Below are 14,061 nucleotides of genomic sequence, written 5' to 3'. Positions count from 1 at the left end.
AGTGAGGTTCAGACCCATTTGCTCATTTAGAGCATCGACACTACCCAAAACTCTAAAAACGTTTGGGAGGCACTGGTCGGGGCACAACCGGTGGTTGCGAAGATACTCCCTAGTTACGAGTTTCATTGGGAGGGTCATCCCACCCTCTATAAAGGCTATCGTTGGGATGATAACCTCTCCCTCTTTCCTAGAATCGGCCACTGCTTCCGCCGGACAATACTTTAGACCTACGTCGCTGGGAATACGATACTTGGCCCTAAAGCCCTCCATCCCAGCGGCGGTATCAACTAGACACTTGAATCTTCCCATTACAAAGGAACAAGAGATTAAACTCTAAGAGGGAGAATGTTTGTAGTGACAGCCGAGGACAAAGACCGAGGAAAAAAGGTTAAGAATAGAAAGAGCAAGAACTTACAAGGTTGAAGGTGTGCAAATTTCCACAGTTTTCTGCAGGTAAGGTATGATGGCTGATGTTTTGATGGGATTAGCCCCTGAGGAATTAAATGAAAGCGCAGGTTCCCGAAGCGTCACGACGTGCGAAAAGGCGGCCTCGAAATTATAGTTGTCCCGCCTAAAGTTTCGTGGAGGAACGAGGACCGTTGGATGCCTATCTCACCGTTGAACGTGGAAGACAAAGTGTAACTTACAGTAATAAATGCGCGCGTTTTTGAAAATAAAACCGCCAAGTGGCATCTTCTGGGACGCGAAACGATTTCCACACGTGTCGTAACTCACAAAGTGTGTGGAGTGAGTTCTCGTCAGATCAAAACCCTATTTTTCTCCTCGGACGTTGAAAATTAGAGTTTTGAGGGGCTATTGTGGGGGGTAAAAAGAATCTGATGGTTACATGGGCCGTTGGGCCATGCTAAGGAAGGCCGACCTGCTCTTGGGTTTAGGACTTGTTAGTATTATGGGTCGGCCCATACGCCGAGGATCCGAGGATCTAGCCGAGGGAGAATTTCTCTGCGGATGGACGCCAGAGAACCCGGGATTTCATGGTAAAGGTTAGGGAATGACACGGTCAAGGCCAATGGTTAAAGGGAGTGAACCCTTGAATGCCCTAGAAGCACCAATGTTGGAAAAATGTCAAAGATAAAGGCTGCTACCTCCACATTAAAGATCCTGCACCTACCACCCTGGCCGCATTAATGGGGAAGTGGCACCTGAACAGTGGAAGGGAAACTTCTGGTTACTATTCAAAGGCACTGAGAAAAGAAATATCTAGGTTAAGGGGGGGGATAGGACAACACGTGTACAAAGTATTAAAAAGAGGAATATTTAAGGGGCAACCTAGAACAGAAAAGGGGGACAGACTTCTTTGTAATCAAAAGGAAAGGGAAAAAAGGGAAAAGAGAAGATAATAACAACTCTTGGATTACGTCCGAGGAGGTTGATTTACAATATTCTCCATTATTTTTCGAGTGTTGGCAATCTTGGGCTTGTCATTTAATCCTCACATACTTCTAACCTGGGTTTCAAGCCCACACTCTACAAATTCATATTGTTTAAGGCTCATTGGGCCTGAGCCCGTAACTATTCTTGGGTCCAGGTGCAATTGTGCACTTACAGTTAATGTTTTTTTTTATTGATATTTTAGGATGGTACTAGCAGAGATGAAGAGGACAACTCAAACAATAACATAGAGGTTCAAAACAACTTGGAGAGTGACTCAGGGGAAGACTAATATAGATCTTTGTCATAGAATAGTTGTTTAAGTTTAAAACAAGGTTTAATTTTAGGTTTTCTTTGTATATTTTATATTTTAAAGTTTGAACTTATATGAATTTTTATCTTTCAATGGATCAATTTTTAGTAATTATTGGACTATTGTATCAATTTTTAATAATTAGTTTACTATTGTAACATGATAGCTAAACAGAAATGATATAAAATAAATTAAAAATAAATAATAAAATATTTCAAAAATTATATAAATATTACCACCGATGACATAAAAATTGGTCATAAATAACTTTATAGTGAGGACAAAGTCCCTCGCAATTAATGTTGTCACTATTATTCTTAACTAATTGCGAGGGGATTAAAGTCCTTTGCAAATAAATTTTAATGACGTAAATATTTGTCTCTTCGTTAATTTCAAATTTGCAAATAATTATTAATGACGATTGTTTTCCCTCGTTAAAAATAAGTTGCGAGGGGTTAAAAGCCCTCATAAATAAATTTTAGCGATGCCATTATTGCGAGGGTATAAATGTCCTCACAAATATTTATTAACGACGACTGCTTCCCCTCGCTAAAAATCAGTTGTGAGGGGTTAAAAGCCCTCACAAATAAATTTTAGCGATGCCATTATTGCGAGGGTATAAATGCCCTCACAAATACTTATTAACGACGACTACTTTCCCTCGCTAAAAATAAGTTGCGAGGGGTTAAAAGTCCTCATAAATAAATTTTAGCGATGCTATTATTTTTCACTAAAAAGTATGTCATGAATTTGGAATTCGCAAATAACTAATTGTGAGGGTATAAAGGTCCTCATAAATAGTTGTTAACGACGACTGTTTCCCCTCGTTAAAAATAAGTCGTCGACTTTTCTCGTCATTTGGTAATATATTTGTGAGGGCGGATTGCCCTCATAATTTATTTATTTGTGAAGGTATGGTCGCAAAATCTCTTTTAGCAACAAGAGCATATACGACGGCCTTCAAGGGCCATATGCCCTTGCTAATAACTTTTTGCGACAATATTTGAATTTTTGCGAGGGCATTTGATCCTCGCTAGTAGACTCTTTTTTTTGTAGTGGAAAGAGATATTTATTAATAAAATATTAATAAAAAATATTTTTAAAATAAATTAGAATGTATAATAAATATTTTGATGTGCTTGTTTTGTAAAAGTGGTCTTGTAAAATAGACGAAAATATTTACCCAGACTGATGCGGTTGCTCTTATAATGGACCCTGTACGACATCATTTGAGTTTGGGGAGAGGTAATTATTACATAGTCGCTAACCTTGTACTCTCGTTCAATAGAGGAAAACCACGTCATTAAAAATGGATAACATCATATTACTTGCCACATCATTTCAACAAAGCTTCAAATTTTAACATCATACTTGCCACATCATTCCAACAAAGCTACAATTTTTTAACATCTCAAAGCACCCACATCAATTAATGTATAATATATAACATAAGGTGTAAATTTTGCACATTCAACTCCAAAATTCACTCACATCAATCCAATTAAACTTATGTAAATTTACATTGTTGTTACAATAATTGTATAAACATACACGGTTACTATTCACATGCAAATCTATTTTTAGTAGTTCTTTACTCATATTTAAGAAATAGAAATAGATAATCTAATATAGGTGTTTTAAAAAAGTAATGTAAAATAGAGAAAGTAGGTTCTTTGACTTGTAACAAATTTAGGAATTAATAATGTAGTACTCGTGACGTGAGCATTAGTAGAGATGATTGATCACGTGGAGAATCATAAAAAGCATAAAAATAACCAAAACATATTTTTTTTCTAGATTATTCAATAAAATAAAATAAAAAACCACGTCAAATGAATATTGAAAAGAAAATCTAAATAGAAAATTTAAGTAATAACAACTACGTTTTACAAAATAAAAAACAAAACAAACAAACCAAAACAAAAACAGAAAAAGCAACAAATGCAGATCCCGTAAAAAAACCTCAGTAATCATTGGCTTCGTCCTCTTCGGGAGCTTCATGTAGATTGAAGTTAAACTTCTCATGAGAATCAAGGTCTACCTATGGTGGGTCTGGAGTAGGAGACAGAGAAACATTCAAATCAATTTTGGGAGAAGTAAGGACTTTCTCTTTTGGTTCTAAAGCAGCTTGCATGTCTAATTTCAGAGAGACAGGCACTTTCTCTTGTGGCTCAGCAGCAGGAGGCATATTCAAGTCAAATTTCAGAGAAGCAAGAAAGTGTTTCACTTGTGGCTCTAGAGTAAGCATATCCAATAAGTTAGGAGAAGCAAGAAAGACTTTCACTGCAAGAAAAACGAGCTATTGCAGCAGGTGTGAAAACTACCGCTATATGTCGCCTATTACGATGCGTTTTTGGCCCGCCGCTGTACATGAGATCTATTGCGGCGTTCTATTGGCCCACCGCAATAGTTCTAGTATTTTGTGGCGTACTACAGTGGCGGGCCAATGACCCGCCACAATAGACTTGTTTTAGTGACGTTAAGCTCGAATATAGCGAAGTGTCAATGACCCATCGCAATAGACCCTTAAATTGCCCCCACTAGTCCTAAATTTTCCCTCCGTTTTTTTTGTCCCTTTTCATTTTTAGCGCCTTTTTGTTTTTAGCCATTTCATTAATCTCCCCCACACACACACTCTCTCTTTCAAACACTTTGAAAATCTCTTCACTGTCTCATCTCTACCACTACCTACAAACCCACAGCCACAGCCACCGCCACCCACAACCACAGCCACCGCCACCCACAACCACAGCCACCGCCACCACCACCCAACCACCAAATCACAAACAAAAACAAACCATTGTAAACCCACAGTCACCACTAGCCAACCCAACTCACAGCAAACCCAACCTAGCAAACCCACAGTCACCACCAGCCACCATCACCCACCCACCTGCCACCACTATAAACCCAAATCCAAAATCAACCCACCACTAGCCACCACCACTACAAAACAACCACCAAATCACAAAACCCAGCCATCACAAATCACCAATTACAAAACAACCACCAAAACCCATCCATTACAATTTACAAATCACCAATCACAAAACAAAAACCTAGCTACCAAATCACCAATTACAAAACAACGTCGAGCACGATATCACCGCTCTCGATCCAGTGGGCTTCCTATTTTTTAAGAGGTAGTCGTAGCTCCGCAGGTCAGTCTTCTCTTTCCTTTTCTTCAGATCTGTGTGTGTTTCTTTCAAAGATATTTTGATTCGTTTTGAGTTTCTATTTCTCTGTTTCATTTCTAGGGTTTCAATCGCGGTCTTGTTTGGTAGCTGAGAAAATTAAGGGCAAGATAATAAAAATTGAAACTTTTTAGGTTTTTTTTTTTTTTTTTTTAATTTTTATGAAATGAAAATGCTTAGCTTGGGCATGAGTAATTGATAATTTGATTGTTACCTGGATTCTTTTTTTGTTTGTTTAGTAATTGATATTTGATTTTCATTCTTAAACAGCGTCAACTCAGATGAAGCTGTGAGCTCAATGATTGGATTGAAAGCTTTTATTTCGAAAGCTTTTCATGGCGTGTTGAAGAGGTTTGTGTTCTTGGTTTTATCTCTCGGCAAGATGATTGGATAAATTTTTTGTTTAATTATTGATTTTCTTAACCTTTTGTTTTCTACAAGTTTCAGCTTAAAAAAGGCCGTGATCAAAGTGGGGGAACCAATTTATAAAGCTCTTGATTTCCTACTGAACAGGTTTGAGTTCTCCTTCGTTTTTCAATTCTTCAAATTTGATTCTGATTTGCCTTTCGCTTTCTACTAGTTTCAAATTAAATTCGGCAATTAATTTATTGAAGCTTTCAATTTCGGAAGCTTTTTATCACCTTTTGAACAGATTTGGTTAGGGGCTAGCTTCTGGATATGCATGATTTGGGATTATATATATATATATATATGATAAATCTGCTTCACACCATATATATATATACACACACACACACATTATATGTTGCTTGGTTCAATTTTTTAATTGAACCAAAGTTTTGAATTATTCTTAAAACCATGCAGGCTTCAAAGTTTTGAATGCCTCCTCTCCTCTTGATTGGAAACATGTACCATTAAGAGTTGTAACTTTGGTCATAAGCAAAGTAATGACTTTAAATATGTCTCCTAAATTTTTTCAATATTTCCATCAATTATAAAATTTCCATTTAAAGTCAAGCCATAGGACTTTCTCCAAGGCCATTACTTTGCTTATGACCAACCTTCAGCTTCAATCTTCACATTCATTTAGGTTCAATTTTCACAATTGATCTTTTTTTTTCCCCCATGGGCAGGATTAATATTGAATTCAAACCTCTATCTCCAATGGTTGAGACATTAATTCAATGGTTCAAAAATAGATGTAATTGGCCCTTTGAAGCATCTGTAAGTGTTACAACAAAGGCAGTTGTTCAGCAAATGAGAAGCAAACATCGGCAGAATTTGTTCAAAATTAAGTAAGTGGAAGGATCATAAAAATTATTAGACTGAGACCAGGAGCTTGCCATTGCCCGTAGGTTTAAGAATTAGTATGTTTGGACTAACTGCTCTCGGTTAATTACGTAATTTGTTAGTTTTATCGTACTATTGTACTTTTATTAACTTGGGAAAAAAAAAAAAAAAAAAAAAACTAACACAGAGAGGGACTCATAACATAAGACGAGCAAAAACTCAGTACCCAGACTCAGGACCAAATAATCCCACTGAAAACACTTCCAAGGATCTGATTCTAATTCTCATTCATGAAACTGTATAGATCAAAGCGTATGGCTCAATTGAGCTTGGATTGCCTTGTGGTTAATCTTCTGAAATTGCAGTGCTACTTTGAAAAATACATTCCTCTCAGTTAGAGGAAATTCAACAATACAAGTTCCAAATATATATTTTTTTCTCACTTTTCGATTGTTGTATTTACATAAACATCCTAGCTAATCTTAGAAATAGTTCTATTCCATTACAGAATGCTTGATGTGTAACTTCTTTATGGACATTCACCATTTTTCAGTTTGATTTTGGTATAACAAACTGCTTTGAATATAAAATCATTAGACCTCTTTCCTCAATCAGGAATATTCCTAAAGATATTATCTTCATTAGCTACTCTTCTTTTAAATTTTTTTTAAAAAATAATAATAAGAATAATTTATTACTGAGAAAGAAGGGAACAGGGTCCCAATCCATCTCTATCCTCCAGGACAAGAACCTAGATAGGGAGAGGAGAGATGGTGATGGAATCATCCCAGTTACAAAAAAATAGACAAGTGAGCAAGGTTATGAGCATGACAAATAGACAATTTAAATGCCTAGGAAGAAAAACAAAATGAATGATAGGCATGTATTCCAAGAGTATGACCTTTTGTGGCACTCATTCTTATGACATATTATAATAAAGAATATATTAAATTATGGTAACAAATGTCTCATGTGTACATGCAAGTATCAGAGAGAGTTTTCTGCCTGTGATATGCATTAAAACAGATCATTTAAACAACAACACTACAATGGTACAAGGTCGCTGCATGCAAAGAGCCCACAAAAAAAAGGAGTAACTTTATAACTAAAACATACCCTAAATTGAGCAATAATTAAGAAACTCAACTCACATAAAACAAAATCCAAATGAAAATGGACAGCCCAAAAAAAAATCAATTATACAACCATGAAACAGAGGGTTAACAATTAACTTCCCTTCCAAATTCAACCAATAATTTTAACAATTAAATATTAATAAATATAATAGGCCTAATATGCTTTATCTAACCCATCTATATAATCCCAAATTATGCATATCCAGAAGCTAGCCCCTAACCAAATCTGTTCAAAAGGTGATAAACAGCTTCCGAAATTGAAAGCTTCAATAAATTAACTGCTGAATTTAAGTTGAAACTGGTAGAAAGCGAAAGGCAAATAAGAATCAAATTTGAAGAATTGAAAAATGAAGAAGAACCCAAACCTGTTCAGTAGGAAATCAAGAGCTTTATAAATTGATTCCCCCACTTTGATCACATCCTTTTTTAACTTGAAACTTGTAGAAAACAAAAGGTTAAGAAAATCAATAATTAAACAAAAAATTGATCCAATCATCTTGTCGAGAGATAAAACCAAGAACCCAAACCTCTTTAACACGCCATGAAAAGATTTCTAAATAAAAGCTTTCAATTTGATCGTTGAGCTCATAGCTTTATCTAAGTTGACGCTGTTTAAGAATGAAAAACGAATATCAATTACTAAACAAACAAAAAAAGAATCCAGGTAACAATTAAATTATCAATTACTCATGCCCAAGCTAAGCATTTTCATTTCATAAAAAAACAACCTAAAAAGTTCCAATTTTTATTATCTTGCCCTTAATTTTCTCAGCTACTAAACAAGACCGTGATTAAAACCCTAGAAATGAAACAGAGAAATAGAAACTCAAAACAAATCAAAACAGCTTTGAAAGAAACACACACAAATCTGAAGAAAAGGAAAGAGAAGACTGACCTTCGGAGCTACGACTACCTCTTAAAAAACAGGAAGCCCACTGGATTGAGAGCGGCGATATCGTGCTAGACGTTGTTTTGTAATTGGTGATTTGGTGGCTGGGTTTTTGTTTTGTGATTGGTGATTTGTAAATTGTAATGGATGGGTTTTGGTGGTTGTTTTGTAATTGGTGATTTGTGATGGCTAGGTTTTGTGATTTGGTGGTTGTTTTGTAGTGGTGGTGGCTAGTGGTGGGTTGATTTTGGGTTGGGGTTTACGGTGGTGGCAGGTGGGTGGGTGATGGTGGCTAGTGGTGACTGTGGGTTTACAGTGGTTTGTTTTTGTTTGTGATTTGGTGGTTGGGGGTTGGATGGTCGTGGTGGTGGCTTTGGTTGTAGGTGGTGGTGGCTATGGCTATGGGTTTGTGGGTAGTGGTAGAGATGAGACAGTGAAGAGATTTTCGAAGTGTCTGAGAGAGAGAGAGTGTGTGTGGGGGGGGGGGGGACTAATGAAATGGATAAAAACGAAAAGACGCTAAAAATGAAAAGGGACAAAAAAAAAAAAAACAGACGGAAAATTTAGGACTAGTGGAGGAAATTTAAGGGTCTATTGCTGCGGGTCATTGACACACCGCTATATCCTAGCTTAATGCCACTAAAATAGGTCTATTGTAGCGAGTCATTGGGCCGTCGCTGTAGTACGCCGCAAAATACTAGAACTATTGCGGCGGGCCAATAGAACGCCGCAATAGATCTCATGTACAGCGGTAGGCCAAAAACGCGCCATAATAGGCGACATATAGTGGCAGTTTTCGCAATAGGCTCACCGCAATAACTTGTTTTTCTTGTATTGAAACTTGACTTTAAATTATGTTTACAAGTTTAAAATCATGGCTTATTAATGTCATATTTTCAGTTGTTTTGGACAGAGTGTGATTGCAGACAATATATCGAATAAATACTGCCCTTTAAAAAAATAGATTTTAGATAATTATACAGTTTCTCCTGAATCACTGTGTAGAAAGTTTTTGAAAGCACCTTTAACTTGTTTCTATTTTTTATTTTTTGTTCTCAGTCACATTCTTGTAATTGTAAGCAACTTATTTTTTGGAGAAATTACACTTTGCCTACTTATGGTTTGTCCAAAAAACACATTGCCTACTTTTGGTTTAAAAATTGGCACTTTACCCACCTGAGTTTAACTATGTTTGTCTTCCATTATCCACCTCGGTTAAAAATAGCGGTAAATGTATTTTTGTTACCCTTTTATGTCTCTCTCCTCTAAAAACATAAAAAACTAAAAAATTAAGGGAAAAGAAGATCTAAAAGTTAGATTTTGTAAAAATTAAAACCTAACTTTTATATCTTCTTTTCGTATATTAACTTTTGATACATGAAATGGATTCCTACTATTGATACATATTACCAAGTAGATGGGATCCTTGGTCAGCCTGGAATGGTCCAGTACGTCCCTTCCCCAACAACAACTTCATCCAATGGCAATGAGGAAACGACGATCAAGTGGGCCAAAGAGAAACTACTGATGATTGATCCCATCAAACCGTGTTTGATCAATAAGATTATTGATAATAACATAGGCATGAAGTCATACGTGGGGAAACTCATATTGTCGCCAATCAACGATGATGGCAAAAATGAGTGCAAGATTGAGTGGTCCTTCGTCTGTGATCCGATTGAAGGTTTGAGATTTAAAGATTTTCTCCTTTATATTGAGACTGGTCTCCAGTCCACGGCAAAGAAAATGGAAGATGGCCTCCTATCTACTAGGTGCAATCTAAAAGTTAGTACATGAAAAGAGGGGAGGGTTTTAAAATAGAAGATCTAAAAGTTGATATATAAAAAGAAGATTTAAAGTTAAGTTTTAATTTTTACAAAACTTAGCTTTTAGATCTTCTTTTTCCTTAATTTTTTTTCCTTTTTTTATGTTTTTAGAGGAGGGAGACATAAAAGGGTACCAAAAATACATATTTACCCCTATTTTTAACCGAGATAAGTAATGGAAGACAAACTGAACTAACTTCAGGTGGGTAAAGTGCCAATTTTTAAACCATGGGTAAGCAAAGTGTTTTTCAGGCAAACCACAGTTAGATAAAGTGTAATTTTCCCTTATTTTTTTAGTGCAAAATAGAACGTCTCTCTCGTTTGGATTTTTTTGTTTGTTTATTTTTGATAATTGTGTTATGTAATTTGTGTAGAGTTTTTCTATCGAAACATAAAATGAATATTTTTGTTGTTGTTGTATATATCGGGATTGAGAACTCAAAAAAAAAAAAAAATCAATAGAAAACAAGTGTCAAACAAGTATTAATTTGGGATGCAAAAATATTAGAGAACCATTTTTTGGAACAATTTCTCAAAATATTTAGAATGCGGTTATTGAGAACACAAAACTAAAAATATGGATCAAACAGACTCTTGTAGTAGTAGTTTCTTGTAGAGTGGCATTGGCATCATCACTTGCATTGAGTTTATTTTTTTTTTTGGTTGTGAAACTTTTTTTGAGTTCATTTGAGTTATTTAAATTTCAAATTTATTTAATTCAAGCATTCAGTCCAATTTCTTTAAAAAAATCTATTAAATATAAAATTAACTAATAAATGGAAATGAAATTAATGAAATGAAATTAACTAATCTTGTTTGGATGTTTTAAAATAAATGAATGAAAAATAATGGAATATAAGCAACCTTTATCGAGAGTAACATAAAGGGAAAAGAATTGAAGAAATTCCTCCTTCAAATTTTGAGAGAGATGAAAATTTAAAGTCTTAAGAAAAGAAAAGAATATTTTAAAATTATTATTTTCATTTTATTTCCTCTTTGCAACAGCTAAATGTTTCTTTATTATTTTTTTTTAAAATATTAGTTTTGTGCCTGTATTTTTACGTTTTGGGCCTTTTGGCACAAATGTTTAAAAAGTAATATTAAAGGTAACATTAACGAATATTGATGCTCAAATGAATAATCTTAAACCCAAAATAATCCACTAAAGAGTAAAGATGTGGTCCAAAAGCTCCTAATGGTTTGGGCTCAAACTGACAATCCAAATCCCCCACTGTGGTTTATTCGGCTTGAAGGTGTTAGGCTAAAAATAAATATTTTTAGATGTGAGCATGTGAGTCAGTTATCCACAAAATGGCGACTTAATGGGCTGGATCTTGATCAATGTAAACCATGGCCCAAATAAGCAAACTTGCAAGGCCTATTATAACAAAGAATATCACAGTAAACTCACATGGTCACATAATTAAAGGCTTTTGTAAAGTGAGTATGCGAGTCAGTTATTCACTAAGTCAGAGTGCAATAGAAGTTACTAAAATATGAGAAGGGGTGTAGTAACTGTTTTTTTTTTTTCTACTATAAATAAAGATTAAAGGTATTATTAGAAAGTGTTAAATTACCGATTATCCCAAAAGCTTAAGCTATTGGGATATGGTAAATTTAATCATTTAACCAATACTTCTAACATTCCCTCTCACGTGTGGGTCGAAACTACCTTTCAATAGGTGAGGCCCAATACGTGGGAATTTAAATGGGAGGTAGAGTGACAACGATCGAACTCAAGATCTCATGCTCTGATACCATGTTAAATTACCGATTGTCCCAAAAGTTTAAACTATTGGGATATGGTAAATTTAATCATTTAACCAATACTTCTAACAAAAAGGAACACAACAAAAATCTGACAAACTAAATTCACATACCCGGTCAACGGAAGAATAACTTCATGTTTGTAAGTGCATTTATTTCACATGAATTATCTAAGGATAGTTTTTTATTACTTAACTTAGGAGTTTGTGTAATTTGAATATTTCTTATTTGTATGAACTTGAATTCTGAATTAAAATATCTACATATTGCGATTACATTGCTTGTTCCCTTGTTTTTCCTAGTTGAATATTTTGTACTTTTGAAGTTCTTTCAGTTTAGGAAGCAGCAGAGCCCATCAATTTGGTGTGAAGTTTTGTCTTCCAAGTACTTCTTTTCAAGATAGTTTTTATTCTCGCAAACAGAAGGGTTGCATTAAAAGATTGACAGCTTTGTTAGCAGCAAATGTGCCCAATGTATATGTTCATAACAATACTAGAAATCCAATGCCCTGAGTTAATTTGCCATCATTTTGAGACTATAATCACGGACATTTTCAGGGCACTTATATAATTACAACCTATCAATTAGGGGCAGGATATCCTAAAAAGCACATTTGAGACTATAATCATAGGTTTCCCAAACCCAAACAAACGGGCCAAGACCAAATTGATCAGTAATTATAAAGGATCGAAAAGAATTGACTCAATGGATCAGAAACTGGGAAACAAAAAACACAAAGGTAAAAATATATTATTTTAAACACGAAAAAATTTATAATAAAAAAAATACCGTAAAAGTAAAAATAATACTAATTTACTAAAGTTATTTTCAAAGAAATAAATAAACCCGAAAATTAAAAGTACCCGTATGCTCGTATTTGATAGAAAGCTAGGCGATTGAGAACCAGAGATTTTGAGGAAACGCAAAAGTGTGCTGTGGTCAGAAAACGATGGTTTATGGGCCGAATGGGTGGGAGGTGGGCCAATTTGGGAAGAGGGAGTCCCAGTGGACCTGAATCCATTGGTAACAATCTGGGCTTGGGATCTGATGGGCCTAGAATTCAGCTTTGTACAAATGTCAAAACTTGTGGCCATACTTAAAAATGATCATAAACTACTACATTAAGCCCAACAAAAAAAGAAAGTAAAATCAGACTTGAAGAAAGTACTAATTAATAGAAACCTTTATTCGGACACGTGCATATTACATGGTACATACTCAGAATCAACACAACTATTGTTCACCAATGACACAAATAACGCATCACTGAAATTCTGAAAACATTTATTATATATAGAACTAGACTTGTTAAAACTTAAATTCACAACATTCATTTGAACTTGATTATCTTCACTGTTCAAAAAAAAAAAAAACTTGATTATCTTCAGGCTCAGGAAGCTTGTTCAAATCAGGAACACGGCCATTCCCTTGGGCCTCTACCATAACAGCAGGCACCACATTCAAATAAGGAAAACCGCCATTCTCTTGGTCCTCCATCAAATCAGGAGTCTTATTCAGATCAAATATGGCAGCAGGACGGGCATTCTCTTATCAAAAGCAACATTCATCTTGTACCAGGGTTTCCACATTCATGGCATTTTGAAAGCTTTTCCCATTTTGAAATAGAGACATGCAGAGGCGAAATTAATCTAAAAAATATTAATCAACAATAGTAACAAAATAAATAAACAATTGTAAACAAATATGAATATATTTCATATTATTAAAATAAATAAATAAAAATAAATAATTCATAACTACTAAAAAATTTACAAATTGATGGAGTAAAAATGTGATTAGTGTTACTTAAAAAATATAATGAATAAATGTTTGAAATTATTTTTTGCGATTGGTAACATGCCAATTTGTAAGACATAAGTAGTAAAATTTATAAAATCTCTAGTATCATTTAAAGGATAAAATGCTGTGAAAAGTATCATAAATAATGAAAATGGAGTAAATAATGATATAAAGTAAAAAATAGTGAAATAGGTAGGACAAGACAAAAGCTACTTATAAGAATAGTGAAATTGGTGAAAAGCTTATATGGTTTGGTGTTTGAGAACTTTTTTTCCCTTTCTTTTTCCTTGTGTCAGAGTCACTTCCGACAAAGTAAAAGTCCTTTTTTTTTTTAGTATAAGGCATCGGGATGAACAACAGTACAACCCATGGTTGCAGGCCACCATTGCTAAAGTACAGCCACCACAAGTTTTCCATACCAAAACGACGAAACCCTCTGTACCACCACGACCTCACCGACCCACACCGTCCCCCTCCATGTGACCATTGCCGC

At 34.9% G+C, this 14,061-nt stretch overlaps 1 protein-coding gene across 1 annotated transcript; it reads left to right on the top strand.

Moving 5' to 3' along the window:
* The first annotated feature begins 9,552 nt into the window (after positions 1 to 9,552).
* Positions 9,553 to 9,972, top strand: LOC142632333 (uncharacterized). Its single transcript, XM_075806771.1, has one exon. The coding sequence runs from the start codon at positions 9,553 to 9,555 to the stop codon at positions 9,970 to 9,972; it is 420 nt and encodes a 139-aa protein (XP_075662886.1).
* Positions 9,973 to 14,061: the final 4,089 nt, after the last annotated feature.

This window comes from Castanea sativa, chromosome 4 (assembly GCF_040712315.1).
Source record: "Castanea sativa cultivar Marrone di Chiusa Pesio chromosome 4, ASM4071231v1".
Taxonomy (NCBI): Eukaryota; Viridiplantae; Streptophyta; class Magnoliopsida; order Fagales; family Fagaceae; genus Castanea; species Castanea sativa.
This window is presented reverse-complemented; position numbering and strand designations above follow the sequence as displayed.